We start from the raw sequence: 26,832 nt of genomic DNA, 5'->3' as shown, positions 1-26,832 counted from the left end.
GGTCCAATCTTTTACTATTTAAGCTCTCTATTGATGTGAGAAGTACCCAGGTCACTCCACAGCCCTCATGTGTCTGATTCCCACCAGAGGGTTTTATTGTAGCAGCTGTGACTGTCAGAGCCTTCAGCAAGCACTTCAGTCCAGAAGGCTCTAAGCAAGTGTTTTAGTGAGCGTGGTAAGGAATGTGCCATGAACTGGCTATTATTCTTTTGACAGTTGGAAAACCAGGTAGCCATGGCAGCTGTGCTCAAAGCTTTGTTCAGTCTTAAACACTGGACTGGTAAGCAGGCCTCAGTGTACCAAACAGAAGCGATGGCACAGTTAAACAGGAAAGGTGACTACATTAAACTACCTGTCTGCAAATGGAATTGTGGGAGTGAAGAAGAAGGGCTTCTAGAGTGAGTTTAAATCTCCAGAGAAACAGATGTCTGCCTCACAAAGGGGTTTCCCTCCAAAGAAGACTTTATTATAAACATGTAATAAATTTAAATCTTATTGACTCTCAATTTTTGCTTGTTTTCTTTGGTGACAGTCTTAGCTTTTTGCTTTATTATGATAAATTAATTACAATAGACTAAGAGGCTTTTTGCCTAGCTTCTTAGTTGATTGGATTAGCCACTTCCTAGGTTTTGAATTGAAAGCTTAGAATATTTATTTCGATTGTAATGTATGCTTTGAAATACATTAATTAGGGCGCAAGGGTTTGCTTGTATTGTGCCCTGCTATGGTGACAGCCACAGTCTCCAAAATCAGTCTTTCTGATTATTTTTATTTTCTAAACATATTCTTTTGTCTTAATTTTATCTTCAATGGGGTTTTATCTCATGTACATAGTTTAATGTTTTGGTATTAATCCCTGTTCCTCTCATTGTAACTCCACTAAATGTACACTACTGACCACTATTGTGTGGCTGAATATACTAGTGATGCTTGCAGAGAATATATATTCTTAGGGAGCTTTCACTATGTACACAATTATATAAACCTGCATGGGTAATTTAGATTTTTTTAAAGATTTATTTATTTTATATATGTGAGTATACCATTGCTCTCTTCAGACACACCAGAAGAGGGCATGGGATCCCATTACAGATGGGTGTGAGCCATCCTGTGTTTGCTGGGAATTGAACTCAGGACCTCTGGACGAGCAGTCAGTGCTCTTAACTGCTGAGCCATCTCTCCAGCCCCCCCATAATTTGATTTTTTTTCAATCCTTTATAAATTTATTTTTCTTTCACATTACAGTTGATTTCTGTGGTTTTTTTTTTTTACAAATTGCGCATTTGTTTAATCCATAAGACATTGTAATCATGAAGGATTATTCGTGATGTTTTATAACATTTTGATGAATATGAAGCAAGTTGCTTTGTCATACTTAATTATTTTGTTTTATATACTAATCTGTCATATAATAATGTCCAGTTGTTGTCTGGGCATAACTCCAACCAGCTTTTCATGTCAATGCTTTCTGAGAACTGTCTATCGGGTGTGTGTGTGTGTGTGTGTGTGTGCGTGCGTGCGTGCGAGAGAGAGAGAGAGAGAGAGAGACAGAGAGACAGAGAGACAGAGAGAGAGAGGTCTGTGGGGAGAGAGAGAGAGAGAGAGAGAGAGAGAGAGAGAAAGAGAGAGAGAACTGCCTGTGGGGTGTGTGTGTGTTTGTGTGTTGCATTCACCTGGGATAAATAGAAAAGCAAAATAGATATTTTTAAAAATTTTTAAAATAAAAATGTCACTAAAATCAAGTATGGTGACACCTCTAATCCCAGCCTTGGAATGCAGAGACAGGCAGATCTCTGAGTTTGAGGCCACCCTGATACAGAGAGCATTCCACAACAGCCAGGGACACACAGAGATACCCTTTCTTAAAAAAAAAAAAACAAAAATAAAACGAACACATTTTTAATTAATTAAAAAACTTAAATAATTTAAATTGCAATCTCGACATTTTGTACTTTATCTCCGATATTGTATTCTAATCTGTAAACTGCATTATTTCTGCAAACTCTGAATGCTAACTTATATCTGTTTCATTTATGAGTAAGAAGAGCTTGTCCTGTACTCTCCCTGTCCCATTGTACCATTGCATTATTATGGAATATGATACTGATGTTCTAAGTTGGTACTCTTTTTGTAAATTCCTGTTTTCCATGAATATAAAATAACAACAGCACTAATTGTGATTGTTTAAAGTTGGAAGACATTTTTTATCATTTTTGATTTATATAAAAAAGAAAAACCGTTTAATTGGCACTCAAAAATTGTTCTAATTTTTAGAAAATGTATTGGGGTAGTCATGTCCAGAACAACGCTGGGTATTTTCAGGCACATTCATTCTTTCACTGGAAATGTTCAAATGGGGAAATTGTCTAATGTCAAAAGTTATTCTTAGTTCTGTCAGTGAACTGAACTTAAAAACTGTACTTTCAACTTTATTTCTTTTTCTTTTATTTGGGGGCTATAATTGTATCCTTCATTCCTTCCCTGGAAATCCTCCCATGCACACCTCCTTGTTATCATTCATGCTCATATCCTATATTTGTATTAATTGTTGCTATGTGCATGTGTGTATATGTATATACAAAGGTATTTCTAATATAACCTTCGCAGTCTGTATGATATTATTCATATACATGGTTTTCAGGGCTGACCATTGGGTACAGGATAACCACTCCATGCTCTTTCCCCTGGAGATGAATATTTCTCCATCTCTCTCTCGGCATTTCTTAGCTGCCTGTGGTTCTTTGTGTATAGTTGAGGCCTCGTGGGCTTTCCCTTGTTCACACAGCCATGTCTGTTTGGTGTTCTTGTTCAGCTCATGGTTAAGCAGACACCTTGGTGACACTTTAAAGATGTGGCTTCTGGTGTTCCTAGGAGACATAACCTCACAGCAAACTCTTTGATCTGCTCAACATTCTTTCACTACACTAGTAATCTATAACCCAAAGCATTTTCCTGTCTGATCACAGACAAATAGGTGACCCAGAAAAATCTATAAATTTTTTTATCTGGTTTTCAATTTTCTTTAATAGTATGCTTTACTTTTGTTTCAAATAACAACTGTCTGAGGAAGTGAGAAATGTATCATTTCCACTGAGAAAACAATTTCAGTTTAAATATTATGTTTGTGTGACCTCCTTGTATGCTTGGGTCTTGCAGAACCCCCCAGTCTGGATGATGCCGGGAAGATGCTAAATGAGAGTGTGGTGGTGAATAGCCCCATTCATCTGGAGTGTAAAGCCACAGGCAATCCTGTTCCTGGTATGTTTACGTTGCCTCTCTTCAATTGGTGAACATCTAGTGTTTCTGAGAGTGGCAAAATTGGTATGGGTACAATATGTCAACCAGTTTGTAACAAATAAAAGTGATAGGGTACATTTCAAGTGATGGTATCATTGGGGAGTACATATTTTTGAATTCTTAATAGCTCTTACTTGCATGAAAGAGTTGTTCTACTTAATGCACAAATATGCAAATGACTTATCATCCTGTCTCTCTTGTGATCACAAAACTTACCATTGCAATGTATGTCTGTGTACTTTGAAACGTATTTGTATATTTTTAAGAGAATATTAGTGGTGTTGGATGAGCCAAGCTGCTCCTAAATTTCAGTCTTTCTAGTGTCCCTGTCAGTTTGTTATGCACCACTCTGTTACTCATAGGCTATTCTTGTGAGCTGATAGCAATGTGTAAAATCATGGAATCCAATATTGTGCATGGCAGATGGTTTTGACTTGGCCTGTCAACAATTTTCTAGGAAATGCACAATAAAGTAAATGAGATAGGCTAAAAAAAATTTACCTGCAAATACTATCGGTGTATTAGAAACAATACAAACAATACCTTTTATTGGTTCAAATTCAGAACTCATTGGTTGGACTCAATAGTTTTCTTAGAATTATCATCTCTTAAAATCCAACCCTCCAGAGATACCTAGGCCAATTTAACTCAAACAACAAGTGTAAGAATAAGGCACTTTTTAGTTAGATACATCTTAATATATTTACTTCAAATTCAACTTAGTTGATTGAATTTTGAAAGGAAACTTTTTACTTCTCACCTTCTCTTTTCAGTTATCACATGGTACAAAGACAACCATCCACTCTCAGGCTCCACAAGTGCAGCCTTCTTGAAGAGAGGGCAAATCCTTGAGATCGGAAGTGCTCAGATCTCAGATGCTGGCATCTACAAATGCGTAGCCATCAACTCTGCTGGAGTTACAGAACTGTTTTACAACCTACAAGTTCATGGTAAGTGCTACATCTCTCAGGTTCATACTAGATTAAGGTCACGTGGATAACGGCCATATGCTCTTATCAAATTATAATGTGAGTAGTCAACAGAACTATGCTGTTGACATTTTTCCATAAAGAATGGTGCTCTAAAACTGGTAGACTTTCCTATTCCTGACATCTACTAAAATGCCCAGTTTTCACATGCTGATGATTACTTTAGATTACTTGTTGAAATAACTAGTGATGGTTTTGTCAGCTAATAACAATACCATCTTTGTCAAAGCAACTCTAACACTCATGGGTATTAAAGAAAGGATTTTAAGAGACCTTAGAATATGGCAGCATATGCAATGGAGAGCTGTATGTGTATAAACACAATCAATCTCTCCCTTTCCCTGTATCCCTGTCCCTCTCCCTCCTCCCCCCACCCTCTGCTTCTGGAATCAATAATTCACTCAGGGCCAGTGAGATAGCTCAACATGTCTAAGCACTCTCTGAATTTGAGTGGAAATGCCTGATTTCCTAGCACCCACTTGTTATCCCAGTACTCCTATGCCAAGGTGAATGCTGGCAGTAGGATCTCTCTGAAGCTCAAGCACAGAGTACACAGCCTGACAGAAACAAGAGACCCTGACCCAACAAGATAGAAGGAGAGAAAAAACTTCCCCAAATTGTCCTTTGACCTTCACAGGTGCATGCACATACACAAGTACATGCACACACACATACACACAACAAGAATAATCTAAAATTTAAATGTACTATGACACCAAAAACTGACCTCTTACAATAACTAGCAACTCTTTCTTATCCTCCTCTGCCAAGCTGAGACACTGATACTGGCTCTATGTACCTCAAAGGGTTTACTGTGATTTGATCTCGGATAAGACATGAAACTCTTAGTCAAAATTACCAGGAAAGAAAAATTACCTTGTAAAAGGTATTATGGAAATGACATATGGTTTTCATTTTCCTGTGGTGACAACACACATTATTGTTGTTTTCCCTTTTTTCAGTGCCTCCTTCGATCTCAGGTAGCAGTTCCATGGTGGAGGTGGTGGTGAATAATCTAGCAAGGTTAGAATGTGAAGCCAGGGGCATCCCTGCCCCAAGTCTGACCTGGTTGAAAGATGGGAGCCCAGTCTCTAGCTTCTCTAATGGAATACAGGTATCTTCTCTCTCTCTCTCTCTCTCTCTCTCTCTCTCTCTCTCTCTCTCTCTCCCAACATGCTCAACACAGGATACTCAAAATTCATGAAGATGTTGAAAAGATTTAAGAGGAAGAGTTAGCAAATGTTATTTTCAAAGGAGTATGTGCACATGTACCCACAAATGCCTGCTGTAGACACACATTAAAAGCACCATATCTAAGGGTTGCTGTCCCACACATGTGGGTGTTGGGTTTAACCCGTTTGCTACAGAGAGCTGTTTATTTCCTTGCTCATTCCTGCTTCTACTCCGGGCACAAGGAATAGTCATCAACAAAAAGCACAGGAAATTTGTGGTAGGATTTTGTTTAAATGTCTGGAAATAACGAATCTGTGGGGCACATAAAGCGTACATGTGCCCATAAAAACATCAAAGAACGAAGGGGGCACATTATAATGGAGACATTATGAAAAATGAAATCCGAGTCTCAGAAAAATTTAAAGGCAGTGCGTTGACTCTGAGTTAAAAATGCAGAAGTGGCCTTGACTCCGCGTTGGAAACACAGAAGCATGTGCATGTTCATTCCTTGTTTTATTGTGCTTGCATGTTATTTTCCTTTGTAGATACTGTATCTACAAAGATTGTTGTTGTTGTTATTGTTGTTTTACAAATTGAAGCTTTGTGCCAACTGTGCATTAAGTAAGTCTGCCAGCTCCTGTCCAACAGTTGAGATGGCCACTGATGTTTTTAAGCAGTAAAATGGCATTTAACTGATATGCATATATATATACATATATATGTATATATATATACACACACACACTTTGCATTAGACTTACTGCTATTGCACACGTCATAGACTGCAGTGTAGTATTAAGCAGCACCTTGACACACATTGGGGAACTACAATTCTCTATAACATTTTTTTACTGCAATCTTTGTCTTATTGCAGTGGTCTGAAACTGAACTCAAAATATGTCTAGTAAGTGCTTGTGTCAAACATAAAGTTTACCTTATTTTGCCCAACACAGAATATGGGATTCTGACATTCAGTTATTCAGAATTGATGATTGTAAAAAACACAAAGTTCATGTCAGTATTAAAAGAATTTGCTGGATCTGCAGGATAATAAGTGTGGCTAATTTTTTTGGTTAATACTATTGTAATACTTTCCTATTTGATACAAGAAAGCTTTGAATAATTAACTCCTTTTATTTCCTGTTCTCTTTGGTATGTGTTGTCTTTCTCTCTATGAATATTTATAGAAATGATTAAAACACCTACTGTTCTCATATTGGTTAATTAGCTTTGCTTTTATTGATAGGTTCTCTCTGGGGGTCGCATCTTGGCACTGACCAGTGCTCAAATGAGTGACACAGGAAGGTACACCTGTGTGGCAGTGAATGCTGCTGGGGAGAAACAAAGGGACATTGACCTCAGAGTATACGGTGAGACAAATAGCTCTCTGTGTGCTGAAATAGATGTTAAGGGGGATTGTTGACAAGGAGAAACAGACAAATTGATGATTTAGCTAAACTGATTCAAATCACCTTCTACTTCTGCTTTATGTTTGAGTTAGCTAAACTGGTTCAAATCAAATTGTATTTCTGTTTTATGTTTGAGTTTGATCTATTTTAACCTTTTTAAGTTCCAAGGTTATTGGAGCTGGGGAGATGATGTATCAGGGCGTAAGAGCACTTGTTCAAACAGGAGAAGTTGAACTTAACTCTCTGATACCCATGGAAAAAGCTGGGCATGGTCTTACGTGCCTAGAACCTAAGTGTTGGGGGCTGAAAGAGGTAGCTGTCTCCAGGAGCTCATTGGTCAGCTAGGCTAGCCAATCAGAACGTATCCAGTCTGTGAGAGACCTTGTCTCCAGGGAAGAAGCAAAGAGTGATAGAGACACCTCACATTCTGCTTCAGTGCTCATAAACATATACCCCAGACACATATAGCAATGCACATATAACAACACACATGGGGCACACCTACAAAAATAAAATTTTAATTAGAATGTGTACATTGGTGTAGGTGTTTTATAAAGCATTCTGAAGAACAAGACTACAGCTAGCAGCTGTACATAATTTAACTATTGTGAATGTTTGTTGGAAAGGTTCTTTACATATTCTACTCAAAGCCACGCCTTTAACTATACTTACGAGAGACACATTTTTCGATCATCCCAGTATCCTTGAGTTGAGGCCTGTTTAAGAATTATAAGTTAAACTAGATATCAATTCAGATAAAATTCATGGTATTCCCCTACTCACAATGCAGCTAGTTGGTCTAGAGGGAGTAGTATTTAATTCCATCTCAGAATAAGCTCCCAAAACAAAGTTGGGCTTCAGTGACCTCAATTCATAGATGATATTTGTCAGTCTATATCTTGGTATACCTTGATGTATAAAACAGTCATAAAGAAAGCATGCCCTTTATAAATTCTATGAATAACTTAAGACAACCATACACACACGGTTGTGATAATTTTTTATCCAACAAGGCCAAACTTAATTCAAAATTTGATCAAGCTGTAGAATTGGCCATTCAACTTAGACATTCCTTGGCCAAGCCTTATGAATATATCTTGTTTATATATACCTTACAGTGCTATTAAATTGCCGATTTTACCACTTTATAGTAGTCTTGATTTTGAAGAGACTATCCATACATCTTTACCCTGACATGTCACCTATCAAAATCAATCACACTGTGTTCTGGTCCTCAGAAGTTGGCTTAAGCTCGCTACTTAGTGGATGCCTTGTGTGCACTTCTGTGAGCAGCAATGTCACAGATCAGTGACAGTGTCACAGACACTCCCCCAGCCTGCTCCATGCACTCTGTAGGGTATTTTCATCTTTACGGTCCACTTAGTCCTGGTTTGCTCAAGCCATGGACCCAGGGACAGCACACAGATGTCTCTTTTGTTTCATAACCCTTTCCCTCTGCATCAGAGAACCCTGGTGGCTACAGACACACAGTGTTGCTTGTCGGTCTTGGACATTGATCATCACTTCATCACATGCTGGGTTATTGAGCCTGAAACAGCAGCCCAGAGACTGTAATAATATTTTTATTACCATAATGTTATGTCTATCAAAGCATTTGGAAGGCCCTTTGGGACCCAAGTGAATACAGACTAGTTTTTCCCATGACCACAAAATCAAACCCAAACAATCACCACAACAGAAATAACTATAAACATATTTCCTGGTGGTTGAGGAAATTAGTGAGAACTGGCCAAGGAGCATCTCCGCAGTGCTGTTTTCAGAGGGGCCTTTACATAGCAGGTCCCTATTTCATCCATCATTTGTCTTTTCTGAATGTAGATGCATACAGGCCTGAATGAGTCCTCAATGGCCTGAGGAGCCTACTTTCTTTCACAGCCACACCAAACCACCTGGGGACAAAACACAGTTTATTTTCAACACACTTGAGGGAAGGGCACTCTTTTAAGTTTCTATCATAAGGCATTTCAGCATCTGACAAGTCCAAAGGCCCAGGGATTCTAATTCTAATCCTGTTAAAGGTTAAACAGACCTCCTCAATTTATGCAACTGTGACTATGTCCTACAGCTGGTTGCTGATGCTGGTGTAGCCTCTTCTCTGTTTTGTCAGTTTCCCGACAGTCTTTCATGCCATAGAAAGTTGGTACAGCCGAGAACTCTAAACCCCATGTCAGTAGAAGCTCAGCGCCGCTACCAGCAATAGCATTTTATGAAAATCTTTACCAGTCACCTATTTTACATTTGCACACTCTGAAGTGATGGCATGAGAGACAACCTCCACAGCGTCTTCCTCATCCTCTGAAAGACGTTGCCTCAAATAAATATGAAAATTTTTTGTGCAAAAGACACAGATAAAGACTGAAATCATATTTTTTAAATTCATTGTTGTTTTCAAAATATTTCATGGGTGATTTGCTATTTTGAAAGCCCCAAGAAGTACTATGTAGTTCTGTGCAGTTCTTAGATGTAACGGATGAGAACTTTGAATTGCAAAAGCTCTTTAAATTAAAAACAATTAGTGAGTAGAATCTTTGGTCCACATGAATGTATTAATCAGTAATTTAACACTGCTTCTGAATGAAATGAAGTACGTAGTATATACAAGAATAAGTATTCTCTATTATCTTAAAAACAACAGAGTTCTTCTGTGTGTATCTTATAACTTGATCGTTAATGAATAGTGTGCTGGCCTGGTTTATCCAGAAGAAATGTTCATCTTTCATTTAGCTCCACCCAATATTATGGGAGAAGAACAGAATGTCTCTGTCCTCATTAGCCAAACTGTGGAGTTATTTTGTCAAAGTGATGCTGTTCCCCCACCTACTCTGATGTGGTTAAAGGATGGCCGCCCTCTGCTGAAGAGACCAGGTCTCAGCATCTCTGAAAATGGAAGTGTGCTTAAGGTAAGGCTGTAGATTCAGTTCCAGTTGCCAAGCTCATTGTTTCAGTGTGACATCTGTTAAACATGCTGATTGTTTATAAATGTTCTAGTGTCTAATAAGATTCAAAAAAAACTCTCTTTAATGGCGCTGGTGGTAGTTTTACATTTTATGATTAAAAGAATTTAAATATTTAGTCATCCATCCATACTTTAGCCAGAAGCCATTTAAAAAACAGACAAATGTTATAAAAGTACTTTGAGAATTTCCTTATGTATACTCAGTCAACCAATCAGCAACAGCCTACTTTAGGTGCTCTGGATAAGGCTGCAAAAATTAGGACAAATTTCATATCTTCAGCATCTTGTAATCTTACATAAAACCATACAAAGTTACAGTCACTTCATCCCAGATGTGCAGAACTGCTGTAAACTTGGATTGATGACCAAGTGGGAGGTACTGAGTATTTGGAGAGGAATAGCGAAAGGTGAGGCTTTGCTTGCATGGAAGAATGTTGGGAGACAAACTAGTTTTATAGCTCAAAGAGGAACAGAGTTTCTGATTAAAGAAAGCAAGTAAGTTTTTTAGGTCTTAGGAGATGGGAACTTCACAAAGTGAATGTTTGAGAGAATGTTGACAGAAAGTTCATCCAATTGAACTGGCATTGGAAGAAGGCTGAGGAATTAGGCTAAAGAAATCAAAAGGTTTGGATGTCCATAACCCCAATGTGTATTTGTAAATTTCTGCTAATAGCACAACTGAGACAATGAAGGTATGGACGAGCAATATGTCCTCTTGCTAAGAAGCATACATTGAAGTGGAACACAGAGAGTATAACTTTGAAACCCATGTTACTAGCTACATATAACTTTCTTATTGAGGAGGATTGTTACTGACAACCAAGAACAGTTAGGATGATCGTGAGTGCCTGTATGTGGGGAAGGCAGCAGGCTAAAAAGGTTTCCCAAGGAAGACCAGGTGAATAGGACAGCGTACGTGCTAAAGAAAAGGGATGGGAAGATCCTGGGAATCATGTCGCTGTGATAAAGGAAATGGTGATACAGAAAGGAAAGGTCAGACCAGACTCACTAACTAAAGAAAGATGGATGAGGCAGCTGAGCTACATAATCAAAAAACACAGGTACTACTCATGCTCAGAGGGTGAGTCTAGTGCTCTAGAAAGCACCTGGCAAAATCTCAAAGCTTAGATGTGGCTGAATGACAGAGGGAAGCATTTCTATGAACATAAATTTCAGTGGGTGTAGATGTTCTTTTCTTTAGGTAATGGGGAATAAATCCTTAGATCCACTAATGTCTTCCATGAACCCATGCCAGATCACCTGGGATATACAAGTCCCATTGGCAGGAGTAGAGAGAAAACCCATACAATAGACATTCTACAGAACCCAACCCTAACTGGTTAGTGAATGCTATCTTAAGAATATGCTCAGCATTTTTCTCACACATAAGACTAAGTTAAATGATGGGATTTTGTGTTTCTTTCTTTTGCTAAGAGTACACTAGGCCCTTCATGAAATGTTCATCCCTGCTCTCCAATGCACCAACTTCCCGTTCTAAAAACTTTCTGTGAGCACTACAGTGTGTCGGTTTCCTTTGGTTTGCTGTGGACAGGTAACTTGACAGAACAACCAAAGGAAAAAAGAAAAAAATGTATTTATTTGGACATATCATTTTAAAACATGTCAGCCAATTATAACAGAGAGGGGATAGTAGATGGCACTGGATTGCATACCAGAGATTGTGAAGAATCTGAGAGAAGTGGAGGCAGCTGGGGCCAGGTCTGACCCTCAAGGGCATCCTCACAGTGGACTGCTTTATCCAGAGACATCGATACACCATAACATAATGGCCCCTCCCACACAGTCCCTGGGAGCTAGTGAAAACATTTTCAGAAAAGGAGCTTGACCTCAAATTTTCATATCTATTTTTTAGTGCAAATTTTATTTAATCCAGCTTCAAGAGTAGGCCAATCTTAAATTCCCACATTGCTCAAAATCCAAGTCCAAAGTCTCTTCTGGACTGAACACAATCTCTTGGCTGAGAGCCTTCCAACAATTTTTAAGTTACACACTTTCAATTTATAATGGCAAGGAATAAACAGCCTAATTCTAAGAGAGAAGAATGGAGGTGCAATAAAAAATGATAACGTGGCATAAAGTCTCATTTTTAATTATTTTTCTAAAAATTTCACTTTCTGAAATAATGAAATGAATTTTACATTTGAGTCACTTAGAAAATGGTATTTTTAAATAAAGAGATATGGAGAGAACATTTCCTCTTAATTTTGATGGGCGATATGATTTGGGGAGGATGGCTGGTTTCTAAGCATGACTTTGATTTTTGTATTTGAGATTGAAGATGCTCAGGCAGGAGACACTGGTCGTTACACCTGTGAAGCAACAAATGTTGCTGGAAAGACAGAGAAAAACTACAATGTTAACATCTGGGGTGAGTATCATGAGCGCTTGTCAAACCCAGCAGGGAGCCTGGGATTTGCTTTTCCTTACTGCTTCAGGTTTTAAGATGTATTTCTCCATTGCAATGCTTATATGGAAATGATCTGTTTCCTGAGTATCAACTCAACGAACTGATCCAAACCTCAGGACAGATGGACAGAGGCCCTGAGCCTAAACCTGGTAGTCATTTTGACTTCTTTGTGATATGGTTCCTCTCTCCGGCCTAACATACCTGTTAGCGTTTACAGGCAAGGCTTCTACTGTTGGGCTTTTTCTAGACACTAGTGGTGTTGGTTTGTCAAGTGAGAGTGAATTAAGAAGCCGTGTTACATATGTAAATTGCATTCATTCCCTGTAAATCATCAGAGGAGATTGCCATGCTAAAGAAGAAGCTATTATCACTTGAAACTTTTTAACATGTGCTGCTAAGATAATGCCTGGGCTATGACTATCTACTAGTTGTTTTAAAATGTTCCCATTCTCAACATTTTACCGTTATTTGAAGTATCATTTTGCATCTCTCTTTGTGGCATAAAGTCTCATTTTTAGTTACTAGTTTAAAATTTTCACTTCCTGAAATGATGAAATGGGTTTTACATTTGAGTCACTTAGAAAACGACATGTTGAAATAAACAGATATGTAGGAGAAATTTCCTCTTAATTTTGATGGACAATTTAATTTTAAAGGCATACATGCATGTGGAGATAAGTTGTTAAAAATAATGATCACTTCAATATTACTGCAGTAAATTATAATAAAAGCTACTGCTCACTCTATAAAAGAACTGTGTATAAAGGTGCAGCTTGCCATATAGCAAGTTTATATTGAGTGCATATGAATTATGCATCATCAGTTTCTGTTCCTAGCTCTTCCCATCTCTTCTGCCTCTTCGTTTGACCATTTTCTTTTTCATTGCCTTCAAATGAGAGAACTATTCCCATGTCTCCCAATTCGGACAAGGCACTGAGCTAAAAGTTATAAAGGGCGAGAGTGTGGCTACAGGTGGGAAACTAGGACTCAGGATCACCAAGAAAGTGAAAGAAAGGAAGCCTGTGCCACACACTTTCTCTCAGATGTGGAATCTAAAACCAAAACAAACAGAAAACCTGTTAGTGGAAGAGACGCAGAAGGCGATGGGGGAAAGGAAATAAAGGGGAGGGGAGGAGAGAGGTGGAGGTAAACGTGAACAAAAATAACATGCGTGCAGGAGAAGTGCCCAGTGAAATCAATTAACAGAACAAGTGAGGTAGAAACAGGAGGCTTTGGAGGTATATATGGACCCACACTGTGAAGTCATCTCCCACACAGTCGGCAAAGTAAACAAAGTTAGAGACAGTGCTCTATGTAGAGAGAGGCTGAGAGTCCTTAAAGAAATGTGTATGGAAGACTGCTATACAGTCTTCCAAGAGTACTATATGGACATGGGGACAGAAAAGGGGGACCTCAGTGGGAAACTGAGCAGTCAAACATGCAGGAGGAAAATCTACTAAAAACGATAGTATGAAAACTAAGGACAGCAATGTTCCCAGAAAAATAAAATAGACAGTGAATAAGATGGATGACTAGATTAACGGATGATGTGATATACTGCAGTGAAATCACTAGACATAGACTGTAAGATGTCCTTTACTAATATATATGCTAATTCCTCTGAAGGAAAGAGTCTAACAGTGGAAATCAGAATTCAATAAATATAATAACGAATGATTTGGGAGACGTTTGAGATATCAGTGATAAGGTCACGTGAAAATATGCATGCTTTCTCTGTTTCCATGTGTAGTGACTAATAAGAAAGAGGAAATTTTCAGGTTAGAAAGTTAATTTAAGCGTAAGAGCTATTTTGTGTTAGACAGAAAGACATAACGGGCTATGTGTCATATAATTGAGACCATAACCATGAGCAGGCATTAACTATGTATGAATAAGATGACGGCAATACTAGGCCTGAAGAATAGGCTGAATCTGTGAACTCAGCATCGCTCACCATGGACAGAAGAAAGAAAGGGAATATGTGGTAGAAAGGCAGAAAGGGTGGACTGGCAAACGTTCTTCAATCGTTGTATTTGATTCTAAGTGTCAGAGAGCATATTAAAGAGTTTTAAAGAAGAACTGGGATGCTCATATACATGGGTTTTTTTTAAAGCAACTATACTCTAGATGTGGTTAAGAAACTGAATCTAGATGAGCCGAGCCTACATGTCTGTGTTCAGCTTCTGAATGGTAGTGTCTCTCTTGGGGAGGAAGAAGAGCTGCTGAGCTCAGTTCTGGACAGATCGAGGTTGGTAGTGCTTCTCGGGCATCATATGTGACATATGATGTTACAATCAGTTTTCTGTATGATCTAGATTTCAGAGAGAGTCTTCATTGGGTTTGTAACTACGTATATCCATGAAAGCCATGGGAGTGGATAAGGATAGAGGTGAAAGTAGGGATTATGAGTTTAGAAGAGTGTCTATCAGTGGTTGTGCCATTTTCTGTTGTGTAACTCATTGCACTGTTGGATACCTGATGGCAATAAACACTGTAGAATCCATCTAGAGGGAAGGTATTGCCAAAGGAGAGTGAAAAGTCAGGCAATTGAGAATATTGGCAAAAAGAGAGGGTGAAATTGTTGATTATGAAACCTAAGATGCAAAGAGGTCACTAAACAAAAGAAGACAACTGAACATGGAGAAATTCAAGAGGCAAAGAAAAAAAAAAGAACTCAATTCAGTTAAAATGGTGACTTGAGAACTGGAATCATTTGAGGAAGAAAGCAAGAACATGGAAATCATCAAACCATGACTGAATTTATGAACTTACAGGAGGAATATTCTATATGACATAAAGACCATTGTGTGGTTTCTGATAGAGAAAAGGAAGAACATACAAAAGGACTGAATCAGTAGGTATTTAGACTAGTTTTCTATTCATGTGGATACTGTCTTGCTAAAGAATGATGGAAGGTCTTGGTATGAAGAGGAAGAACAGAAACAAGTTTAGTGGCCTATTAATGAATACATGAATGGCAGATTCACAGATGTGGTAAAAATAAATGAATGAAATATGAATTGGCATTCATGAACATCAGAAGAATACAATTGTTTGCCCAGTGGAAGTTGAGTAAGGACTGAAACTTCAGTGGGTCATGAAATGGGTTCTATAACCACTCAACTCCCAGTAGCCTAGAAGAATGAGTATTTTCCGTGTAATACTGCAGTGTTTTGGGGGATGGGAAAGATTGGCCAGTCTTTAGACTGAAACCCCTTTGAGAGAAGCTTAATGCTCAAAACTGATTTGGAGTGCTTCAGATCAATGAAGAACATGGCATGCAATCTAGAACTCTACTTTTTGGTGAAATCCTTTTCTCTGTTCTTTATGCCTACTGTTCTCTAGTTATATTTAGCATCTAAGATGTCAAAGCTTGTTGGGCATCAGTGTCTAGGTCAACTTCAGTCTTGGTAACTATCAACATTTTCACACCAGTGTTTAAATATCTATAATAAACTAAGCTATTCTGAGTACTTCAGTTATAGAATTTCTATGACAGTGGGAAGTTTTGTTATTAGAAATTGATTGTGTTCTTTAGAGGTGACATTCTGTGTTATTTGCTTTTCTCTTACATTGTTTGGATAGAAGCCCTTTCTACTATGTATAGATTCAGGGAAACTACATGACACAAAAAATGTAGAAGCAATATATTTTTTCTTTTTTTTTCTTTCAGTACCACCTAGTATTTATGGCTCTGAAGAGCTTGTGCAACTTACAGCTGTTGAAGGGAATCTCATCACTCTCCTATGTGAATCAAGTGGAATTCCACCCCCAAATCTTACTTGGAAGAAGAAAGGTCAGTTTGTATACCTAAAAGTCTTAAATGATAGATAGATAGATAGATAGATAGATAGATAGATAGATAGATAGATTGTTTAGCTAACATGTCAATTTGTTAAAGAAACAAACAAATGGGAAAAAAATGAGGGGTTGGAGCAATGGTTCAGAGGTTAAGAGCACTAGCTGCTCTTCCAGAGGGCCTAGGTTCAATTCCCAGCACCCATATGGCAGCTCACAACTGTCTGTAATGAAAGTTCCAAGGGATCCGACATCCTCACATCAGTATACATGTAGGCAAAACACCAAGGTACATAAAATATAAATAAGAAGAAAGAAAGAAAGAAAGAAAGAAAGAAAGAGAGAGAAAGAGAGAAAGAGAGAGAGAGAAAGAGAGAGAGAAAGAAAGATAGAGAAAAAGAAAGAAAGAAAGAGAGGAAGAGAGAAAACAAAAAAATTAACAACAGAAACCTTTCCAGATGTTTGCATACTAAATGCTAGATAGCAAATTGCTTTGTAATAACTTCCAACATGTAATATTTCAATATTATCTCAATGAAGATCATTTTCAGATTGTTCACCAGACAAATCAGTTTTCTACATTGTGTTCTTGCTTTTTAATCAAATGTATTACAGAACATCTCTAATCATCAAGAATCTACCATTCAAGGAATTATTGTTTTCTTCACAAATGTCCTTAAATTATTTTCTAAAGTTAACATTTATGGCAGTTTTAAAACATATGTTGGGATTAAAGTCTGCAGTTGAGTAGATTTTCATTAGAAAATATTTATCCCAGAGTTGTCTACCTTTTAGGTACTTAAACTAGTAACTAACTAAATAAGTTCCTATCTGGGCATGCTTATAAAACTGCACATTTTTGCCTCGGATTCTTCCATTTGGGCTTTATTGCAGGTTCTCTAGTGTTGGCTGACTCTGCAGGACGTGTTCACATTTTATCTGGTGGCAGACGGTTACAAATTTCAATTGCTGAGAAAGCAGATGCAGGACTCTACACATGTGTGGCGTCCAATGTGGCTGGGGTTGCAAAGAAAGAGTATAACCTGCAAGTGTATAGTAAGTGTTCGACCTCCTCAACCTCTGGGTACAGATTTCTTCTAAAGATTTTTATCTTCCCTTTTCCATCTCTCTTTAGAGCTCTAAGAGTCATTCACCACTGTACAGCTATCCCTCGAATGTGGCATAAATCATGCTGACATAAGCAGAGGACAGTCACTTCCTTTGGGCCATTGTTTTTCCATCAATCCAGCTGTTCATCCCCGTCATCCCACCCGTAACAGACACATCAAAGTGGTCACACTATACTGAGTGGGAGGAATATATAGGAAGGGAAGAGACGGGATTGCGCTTTACAATATTTGTTGCTGGCGGTGGTGTTTTTGTTTCATCGTTGTTATTGCTTTGTTTTGATAAGTTCTCATGTAACCCAAAATCTTGTCTCAAACTTGGTATATAGTTGAATGACTTCTAGCTTTTTATCCTCCTGCCTCCGTCTCCTGAACGCTGGGACTACAGGCATGTGCTAGCACACATGTACGCTACACAAGTACTACCCACCAACTAAGCTACAGCCTCAGCCTGAGATTATAGTTAAAATATAGAAAATATTTTATTTGAAAGGGATATGTCGACTATAACCTATCCAACATTTTAGAGTGCTTGAACCCATGCATTATGTCACTTAATCTTTATGTGCGTCTCTACATAAGGAGGAGCTGCTGCTTTTAGCTTGCACATGTGGGAATTCAAACTTAGACACATTTTCATGGTTGCTCAAGGTCATGTGGCTTATGTGTGGGATAACTGTCCCTAGAACACAAGTTTACTGACAGGCCCATTGTTTTTCCACACACATATGAGTGCGAGTTGGCAGAGATTTATTTTCTAGTTCTTAGACATTATCAGTTAGAAACAAGAATGGGTGAGTGTCAGTGACATAAACTGGCAGTTTCCTTCCTCCCACAAGGAGACACCTGAAGCTGACAGTTGGTCTCTGGAGATGGTCATCTATGCATTTCTAGCAGGACAGAGGCTCCGTGGCAAGCCTAGCCATTTCTAGCCCTTCTTTCGTGGTATTAAGATGGTTGCTGCATCCGTGACATCAAATCCACACTGAACATAAGAAAGGGAAAGGGTGTTAATATTTTTGCTTTAAATCAGGAGAGCCCACCCCCCACGGAGCCTCTCTTTAAACATTAAAGGGTTGAATTATGTAAAAAAAATGCATGTCCAGCTCATTAGTATGCATATGGCCTTTGTCTTTGGCCATATAAATGATATACATACTAAAGAGTTATTTTAAAATAAGTTTATTTATGATTTATTATCAGCAAGTGTTTGGTTTGTATACCTGTTTTATGTATCTAGAGTCACATAGAACTTTACTAGGTGAAAAGGAATCCCTAGTAAAACAAGTTAAGAAGCCGGAAGCTACCACATTTATTGTAGTACTAGGAACACTTTTGTGATTCAGAGTTATAAATGACAAATTCAGTTGCTATATCATTAAAAAAAAAAACAGTGTTCTCTTCCTCCTGAGTCAATAGCTGTTTTTTGTTTTTTTTTGTTTTTTTTTTTTTTTTTTTAGGTATTAACCCACTTAGAAACAGTAAAGAATTCTACTTCACAATGTGCTCAGAATTTATTACATCATCATGCAGTCTGTTGTTTTGATTCATTTTTAGTAGTTAATATATTGACATTGCACTGCATTTAACTTGGAACTGAGTATGTAGCTTGTCTGGTAGTGCTTCTCCAGCCTGCACAAGGCCTTGGCTTTCATCCCCCTACCACATAACCAGGGTGAGGTGGCACATTCCCATTGTCCCGGTTTTTTAGATGTGAAAGCAAGAGGATCAGAAGTTCAAAGTGAAAAGTCCTGTTGGAATTGAAGCAAACATTTCCTGTATTGTTTCTCATTATCTCTTCTTTCCCCAAAGTCCGGCCATCAATAGCCAACAGTGGCGGCCACCGCCCTGAGATTACTGTCATCCGAGGGAAAAGTATTTCCTTGGAATGTGAGGTGCAGGGTATTCCTCAGCCAACCGTGACCTGGATGAAAGATGGCCGCCACTTGACAAAGGGCAAAGGAGTGGAAATACTGGATGAAGGCAGAATCCTTCAGCTGAAGAACGTCCATGTGTCCGACACAGGACGTTATGTGTGTGTTGCTGTGAATGCAGCAGGAATGACTGACAAAAGATACGACTTAAGTGTTCATGGTGAGTAGAAAGGGAAGCACCAGATGGGTCACAGGATGGGACAATCAAGTATCCTGGGAGCATAGACCTCTGAACTGAAAGTCTTATGTTAATATCCCATGGATTTTTTATGTTCTTTGAGAACTTCATGCATGTATACAGTGAAGTATAATCATTTAAACATCCCATCCTCCATGTCCCCTACAAATCTACCCATATCTCCCCCAATACCTTTCATCCCAATTTATTATTAGTTTATTATTATCATCATCCTTCTTCCTTCTTACTTCTCCTTCTCCTCCTCCTTCTTTTTAAATGTTCTTTTAATTAAATTTTATTTTTTTACTTGTTCACTTTACATCCCACTCACTGCCCTCCTCCTGGTCACCCGTCCCACATTCTTTCCCCCATCCCCACTCCCCGTCTCCTCTGAGCAGATGCTCCCAATGGGTATCCCCCGACGCTGGCACTTCAAGTCTCTGCAAGGCTAGAAGCTTCCTCTCCCACTCAGACCAACAAGGCAGCCCAGCCAGAAGAACATATCCCACATGCAGTCAACAGCTTTTGAGATAGCTCCCATTCCACTTGTTCGAGACACACATGAGGACCAAGCTGCATATCTGCTACATATATGCAGGGAGGTCTAAGTATATGTCTTTGGTTAGTGGTACAGACTCAGAGCCAGGTTAGTTGACTTTGTTGGAATTTCTGTGGAGTTCCTATTCCCTTCAGGGCCTGCAACCCTTCCTCCTATTCTTCCATAAGAATCCCCAAGCTCCATCCATGTTAGGCTGTGGGTGTCTGTAATTGTCTGAGCCAGCTTCTGGGTAAAGCTTCTCAGAGGACAACATGCTCCTGTTTGCAAGTCCTCCCTCTCCTCTTCCTTGTCTTCCTCCTCCTCCTCCTCCTTCTCCTTCACCTCCTCCTCCTTCTTTTTCTTCTTCATAAATTAATAAATCCAAATAGTGCTGGTATATGTGCATGGTATGGAACCACGAAGCATTAGAAAACTTCTAGTGGTCATATCCTCCAAGAAGGGTGATTCTCTCTTCTCCAGCAGCTCCTAACCACCAATAGCTCCTTAATAAGGCATAGGGCCTGGAGTTATCTCCCCCATCTGTGAGTCCATTGGCTCAGTCCCGTGGGGATGAGTTGTGTATATTAAAATCAGATTTAAGATTCTAATGAGTACATGACAAATTTGGATCAGGAAGAGGCTAAATATTTGCATCTTCAAGGTCAACTATTCATATGCATACAATTTGATATATAAATTTAAAATCTATAGACAAAATGGGAAATTTTATAGGAACAGATTTTATAGCTTGAATCCCATAAATAAATGAATGAATAAAGCTATGTCTACTGGTGAATATTTATAATTCCAGAACTTTCGAGGCTGTGTTTGGAGGGTTATGAGTTCAAATGCAACCTAACTCCACTGAGAATTCCAGACCAACATTATTTACAAAACCAGATTTTCTCATAACACACCAAAAGGAGATGAATAAAGCTTAGTGTTATGTTTGTGCACAACATGTATGCCAAAGATGAAGGGAACATAACAAAAAGAAAGAAAATTAATGTTATATTTTTGATAAATTGTTTTAATTATTAAGATTATAACTATTTTTTCATTAATTTATTTATTCACCTCTTCACTTTACATTGCAGCCCCCTCCCTCCTCTCCTCCCAGGCCCACCCTGAAAACCCCCTACCCCCATTACTCCTTTTGCTTCCTCTCAAAGAATGGGAAGCCCCCCCATAGGTACCAACCCACCCTGGGACATCTAGTCTCAGCAGGACTAAACTCATTCTCTCTCAAAGGCCAGATAAGGCTAGGGGAAGAGAATCTAAAGGCAGGCAACAGAGTCAGAGACCAAGCTGCCTGTACACCTGCTATAAATGTGTAGGGGGCCTACTTCCAGCCCATGCATGGTTGATGTTTTAGTCTCTGTGAGTGCCCACAGGTCCAGGTCAGTTGACTCTGTAGGTCTTGTGATGTCCTTGACCCCTCTAGTTCCCTCAGTTTACCCCCTCCCCCTACTCTCCCATGTGACTTCCTAAGCTCTGCTTAATGTTTGGGTGTGGGTTTATGCATCTATTTCCATCCGCTGCTGAATGAAGCCTCTCAGAAGACCCTTATGATAGTCTCCTGTCTGCAAGCAAAGCATAATGTCAGGAGTTGGCTCTCATACATGGGATTGTTCTCAAGTTGAGACCGTCATTCGTTGGCCATTCCTTCAATCTCTGCTGCATCTTTATCCCTGCACATCTTGTAGGCAGGATAAATTTTGGGTCGAAGCTTTTGTGGATAGGTTGGTGTCTCCATTTCTCCATTTGAAGTCTTATCTGAGGTGGTTACTTCAGGCCCCATATCCCCCATTGCTAGAAGTCTCAGAAGCCCACCCCCAGAGACTCCTAGGAGCCTCTCCACTCTCAGATCTCCAGTTCATCCCAGAGATGCCACAACCCATTGATTTCCATTCTGAATCCTGACTATAAAAAGGTTGTGAATCTAAATTGTAAATCTGTCAGAAAATACGACAAACTTAGAAACTAGCTCACCATTGCTGAAATTGATTAAAATTGGAAAGCAGTGACATACATTTTTATCTTCAGACTTAACCTTGTTATGATTCCTTATTTTGATTACTATTAACCTGAAAATGAATGGTTCCTGATAGATATAAGCTGTTGAGGATAAGTGTTTTCTATGTATCAACTACCTTATTTTTTATTTCTAGTCACTTTGGTTTTGTCTTACAGCTCCTCCAAGCATCATAGGGAACCATGGAATCCCTGAAAATGTCAGTGTGGTGGAAAAGAGTTCTGTATCCCTGACCTGTGAAGCCTCTGGCATCCCCCTGCCTTCCATAACCTGGCTTAAGGATGGCTGGCCCGTCAGCCTTGGCAGTTCTGTGAAGATTCTCTCAGGTATTCTCAATGAATAGCCTGACCATCTGGTTACCTTCATGTGAATGTCGTTTCTCTTCCATTTTTCATTTTTACTGTTTATGTTTCATTTTTCCTTCTGATCTAGGTACTTATTAGGACTCCTCGTCATTTTACACAGCATATTTAAAACACAGAAAGCTGTGTTAAAAAGAAGTGGCTATCACCTTATTAGTAATGTATAGCATCCCCCTTGTACTGTCAGCAGATGTGTGACTAGTCTGAATGGTACTTAGACAGTTTTAGTAAGAGTTCCCTGTGTGCTGAGACCTTATCTCTAGTTCAGCTTCTGATAATTTTGTAGGAAAACCTGTCTATCTTATCCTGCATGGGTCAATGTAAACTCGGAGAGAGGGCTTTTGAGGCGTGTCACAGGAATCTACGTTGGCCTATTTTGATAATGGCTACCACATAAACTAAAAGGACAATTGTTCTTTAGCTTTTGACAGTTATTCAACTTGGTTAACCTTAGCAGCATCCGTGTTGTGGGGCTTTTATTAAACTGAAGTGAGTTTATATCACATTAAGCTATTAACACTGTGCTTGCTAAAGTATCTGATACTCAATCTGTAGCCTGGGAAACATCCTGAATCCTTCCTGTGTCCTGTGAGCTTTTCCTTTCATAGGACTCTATCTCTGTGGCCCTCTAGAGAGGAGAGTAGTGGCAAAGATTTTATTGTAGTCTGGCTACCAAGAGCCGGAGCACGTTGACGTCTTTTCTCAAAATTATCTTCATTTCTTAACAAAAATAGTTTCAGTTCTGTAAAGTTTGAATTTATTAAATGTGATAGCATCAAAGATCACAGAAATAAAAACAGCATGCCAGAGTACTGTTGGCTGGCTCCTTCCACATTTACAGGAGTGGTCTTTGGTTCTACTTAGATTTGTTTTGGTTGACCAGCAGCTGGAGATCCCTGAGCAAAGCACATTAAAAGTATTTCACCTTGTGACTGCCAAAGGACCTGTTCGGCTTTACAATCTGGATGTGTTTTGTGTGATGGATAAATGAGAAGCAGATGACTGGCCTCTGACCTGCTCACTGCTGCTCTGCTACAGACTTCTGTTCCATTAAGACAAATCCTCCTGAGGCTTGTCTGCAAGCAGGACCCTGGTGACCACCCTATCCGTGTCGTAGAATTGTCTGTCAAGAACAGATAACTGCCATAAAATACCATAGAAATGAGAAATGCCTTCACTTAAATATAAATTGCTATCATACTCATTTCAGGTTTTTGAGAGATTACATGAGAGGATCAGGGAGCAAAGAGAAAAGAAAGATGATTGTGGACCCAGTAATAACTCATAAAAGTTGTATCACTTTATCGTCCCTCAACTGGAACCCTATTGCAAACTCCCTAAACTGAGCTGACAATGGGTGGGTGAATCCTTTCAGAATTCTCGAAGTGTTAAAAAACAAAACAAAAAAACCAACTCTGTTATGTTGTTTACCTCTGTTCTGCTGGGGAAAACAAAATTCAGTTCAGGAAATCAGCGGGTTTTTTGTTGTTGTTTTGTTTTGTTTCTTTCAAATAAAATATTGTTAAAGTGACCCTCTGGTAAATTGAGACCAGAGAAGCTGCTGGTTAGCTGAGCACAGTGCCAGCTTGTCACTATAGAAACCGAAAGCAGATGGTAGCTCTTCAACAAGATCCAGGTGAATATTGAAGTGAGAATTTTATGTGTATACATTAGTATTTTTAATACAAATTCAAGGTGCTAGGAAAGAATATGCCTGCCTAAAAATGTATTGATAAATCTGCGTGGTGGCTCTTTTTCCCTGAGATTTTTCCCTGGGCGTCCTCGGCTTCCACTATAGCTATAGCTTTTCAAAAGGCTTTGCTTTGCCTGATTTACTGACTCCTCCATCTTTGTCCTTAAAGAAAATTTTCTGCCAATTTCCATCTTTTAGCACATCTCTGTCTGTGTGCATTTCCTCTTTGAGCAAAACAGAAAATCAAAATATGAAAAGAAGCCAAGAAAGGCACCATAGCGCCCGTGCCTGGGGTGACCACTGTAACCCTATCATTAATGACTAGGGAATTTCCAAGAAGCTGACCTGACAAGCAGTAGTCGGTCCATCTCATGTCTTAGCCCCTGCTTAAGTGGATGTTACCCTATACAGCCCTGTTGCTGACACTTGTATTTTATCTCACCATCTTTTCCTGAGCATCCCGTCAACACCCACTTGTGAATGCGCCAATCAGATCGCGACCCTGTTTTATGCATGCAACTCCTTCCTTCACCTTCAGCAAACACTGTATTTCTTAGTATATAACTTCAAGGGCACAAAAAACCTGAGCAAACTTTATCCGACTTCATCTGCCCTTTCCCATACCTGATAGTACTACCATCCCTGCCTTAAAACTCTATTGCTTCACACTTAACAGCAGAACCTCCCCCTTCTCAGCAAAACTCCATTTCTTACTTGATGTCAGCAATAAACTGTATTTATCTTTAAGTCATCCGGTGCTTTGCTTTTTCTAGGAGGCAGGATGCTGCGGTTGATGCAGACCAGACCAGAAGATGCTGGCCAGTATACTTGTATTGTAAGGAATGCAGCTGGTGAAGACAGGAAAGTGTTTGGACTTTCAGTATTAGGTACTTGCGCACTTTGCAGTGTCTAGGGGGAAATACAGTTGGCCACAATGCATTCTGGACACAGAGTTAAAATGTATTCACAGCTGGAATTTATACCTATGTGGTCTTTGGCCCCCTGACTATGATTCTTGGCAAGGTTTCAGCATTACAGTTATTTGGAGGAAGTGAGTCCACTTCAACCGCCAAACTGCCTTGTGCCAGTTCAGACCTGCTGAGAACTGGTCTAAGACTCTGTGTATCTTACTTAAATTGAGAGACCTTACTCACTTGTTTGTGGACACATTCCGTCTTAATTTATGTCTCTGTGATAAAGTAACCCAAAGTAAGCTGGAGGAGAAAGAATGTGTTTTAAGCCACCATAGGCAGTCACAGCCCATCACTATGGGGAAGTCAAGGTAACAGAAACTTGAAATTATTTGCCTGCACAGCCAAGAGCAGAAAGAGACTGAATGCCTATGTGCACAAACTCTCTTACAGAAAGAGTCTCTGTTAGAGAGATTTTCACCTTCTTACATATTGTCCAGGAACCAAACCCAGGGACTAGTACCATCCAGAGAGGGTGGATCCTCCCACCTCAATTACTGTAATCAATACAGTCCTCCACAGCCATGTCCGCAGACCAGCTTAGTCTACAGTTCTTCACCAAAATTCATTCCACAGGATGAGAGACAGAGTCAAATTAACAATTAGATGTAACCATCACACGTTTTATCCATATTTATTATTTAAATTACAACTTAATGCATTAAAATTGGATCCATAGCAACTTTAGAGTGCAGGTGAAAACGAAAGTTGGTTAAACAAACAAATAATGCTCTGACATTCTGTGAATGAAGTTTGCGGATAGAGCTGTAACTTACTCGCGCCGCCGTGTCTTTGTGTCTTAGTTCCTCCTCACATTGTGGGTGAGAACACACTGGAAGATGTCAAGATTAAAGAGAAACAGAGTGTGACACTGACTTGTGAAGTGAGAGGTAAGGAGTCGTTTTCTGTAATTCTGGAACTTGCTGCCCACGATGACCAGTATTGCTTCTAGAGTGCGTGCACGTGGGGTATATCTTAATCACCAGGGGTGAGGACAGCCACCATAATAGGGATCCAAAGTCGGATGGTGGTGTGGTGTACCTGGGTGAAGGGCAATAGGAAACCTTGCAGATGCAATAAAGAAAAAAAAAAGGAGGAAGGGAGGAGGAAAAGGGAAGGTAAGCATCCATTCTTTCTTATCAGGTGCTGCCTTTCTTAGGAGGTTCACCCTTATACACAGCTTCTTTTCCTTGCCCACCCCTTTTATTTTCTCTCTTCTTCCTCGGGTTTCTACCAGCCTTCGCTTTCTCTGTTCTTGTACATTGTAATGTTAAAGAAGTAGGTAGACATTTTATTTAATGCGGAGGAATGGCCAAGAACAAAAACTGTCACCTCAGTTAACACATTGGTTAACATGCTGCAAAGAGAGTAGACACTAGGGGAAAAGGAAGATTCCAAAGCCAGTATTACTCTCTTTAGCCATGCAGATGGTTCGTTGCCTGAATCGAAATGAAAAAGATTTGTGTAAAAAGAAAGACGGGTGCATGGGAATTTTGGCGGAAGGAAGGGGGAGGGGAAATAGTGTAATTGTATTAGGCTCCTTGAAATAACATAAAATTTTAAAACAATATTTTAACTAAAATATTTTAAAGATATCTAAAAGAGCATTTCAATCTCCCCTTTTATTGTAGATAAATGATATTACAGTTATGGGCGAACAATAAAAATAGTTAAGAACATTTTATGGAAAAATAGAGATTCAAGAAAGATTTGAGAAGTTTCTTATTTTACTGCTCATATACCTCGAATAATAAATTGAAATAAGAAAACACATTTTTTTAAAAGCAGCTCTGAAGACTGCTGCCTCCACCTTTTCTTTCCTGGAAACAATGGGGGTAATTAACAAGTGTCATGCCGAGTACAGTTATGTCTCATGGAAAGAAAGAGGTGTCTAGTTTTCCTCCTCCTTCCCTGCCTCCCTCC

The 26,832-nt window shown here is 39.1% G+C and overlaps 1 protein-coding gene across 1 annotated transcript in view; it reads left to right on the top strand.

Annotated features, from left to right (window-relative positions):
- The window catches only part of Hmcn1 (hemicentin 1), a 417,178-nt gene that overhangs the window by 263,353 nt on the left and 126,993 nt on the right, over nt 1-26,832 (top strand). The window contains exons 37-48 of the mRNA XM_034513608.2: nt 3,157-3,258; nt 4,071-4,247; nt 5,249-5,400; nt 6,706-6,829; nt 9,614-9,789; nt 12,138-12,234; nt 15,947-16,069; nt 16,966-17,127; nt 19,011-19,292; nt 22,042-22,209; nt 24,712-24,825; nt 25,713-25,799. Coding sequence (XP_034369499.1) covers nt 3,157-3,258; nt 4,071-4,247; nt 5,249-5,400; nt 6,706-6,829; nt 9,614-9,789; nt 12,138-12,234; nt 15,947-16,069; nt 16,966-17,127; nt 19,011-19,292; nt 22,042-22,209; nt 24,712-24,825; nt 25,713-25,799 — 1,764 coding nt within the window. The remainder of the gene's footprint in view (nt 1-3,156; nt 3,259-4,070; nt 4,248-5,248; nt 5,401-6,705; nt 6,830-9,613; nt 9,790-12,137; nt 12,235-15,946; nt 16,070-16,965; nt 17,128-19,010; nt 19,293-22,041; nt 22,210-24,711; nt 24,826-25,712; nt 25,800-26,832) is intronic.

The sequence above is a fragment of the Arvicanthis niloticus genome, chromosome 10 (assembly GCF_011762505.2).
Source record: "Arvicanthis niloticus isolate mArvNil1 chromosome 10, mArvNil1.pat.X, whole genome shotgun sequence".
In the NCBI taxonomy this organism is placed as follows: domain Eukaryota; kingdom Metazoa; phylum Chordata; class Mammalia; order Rodentia; family Muridae; genus Arvicanthis; species Arvicanthis niloticus.
Note: the sequence above shows the minus strand (reverse complement) of the source record. Positions and strands in the feature narration are given on the sequence as shown.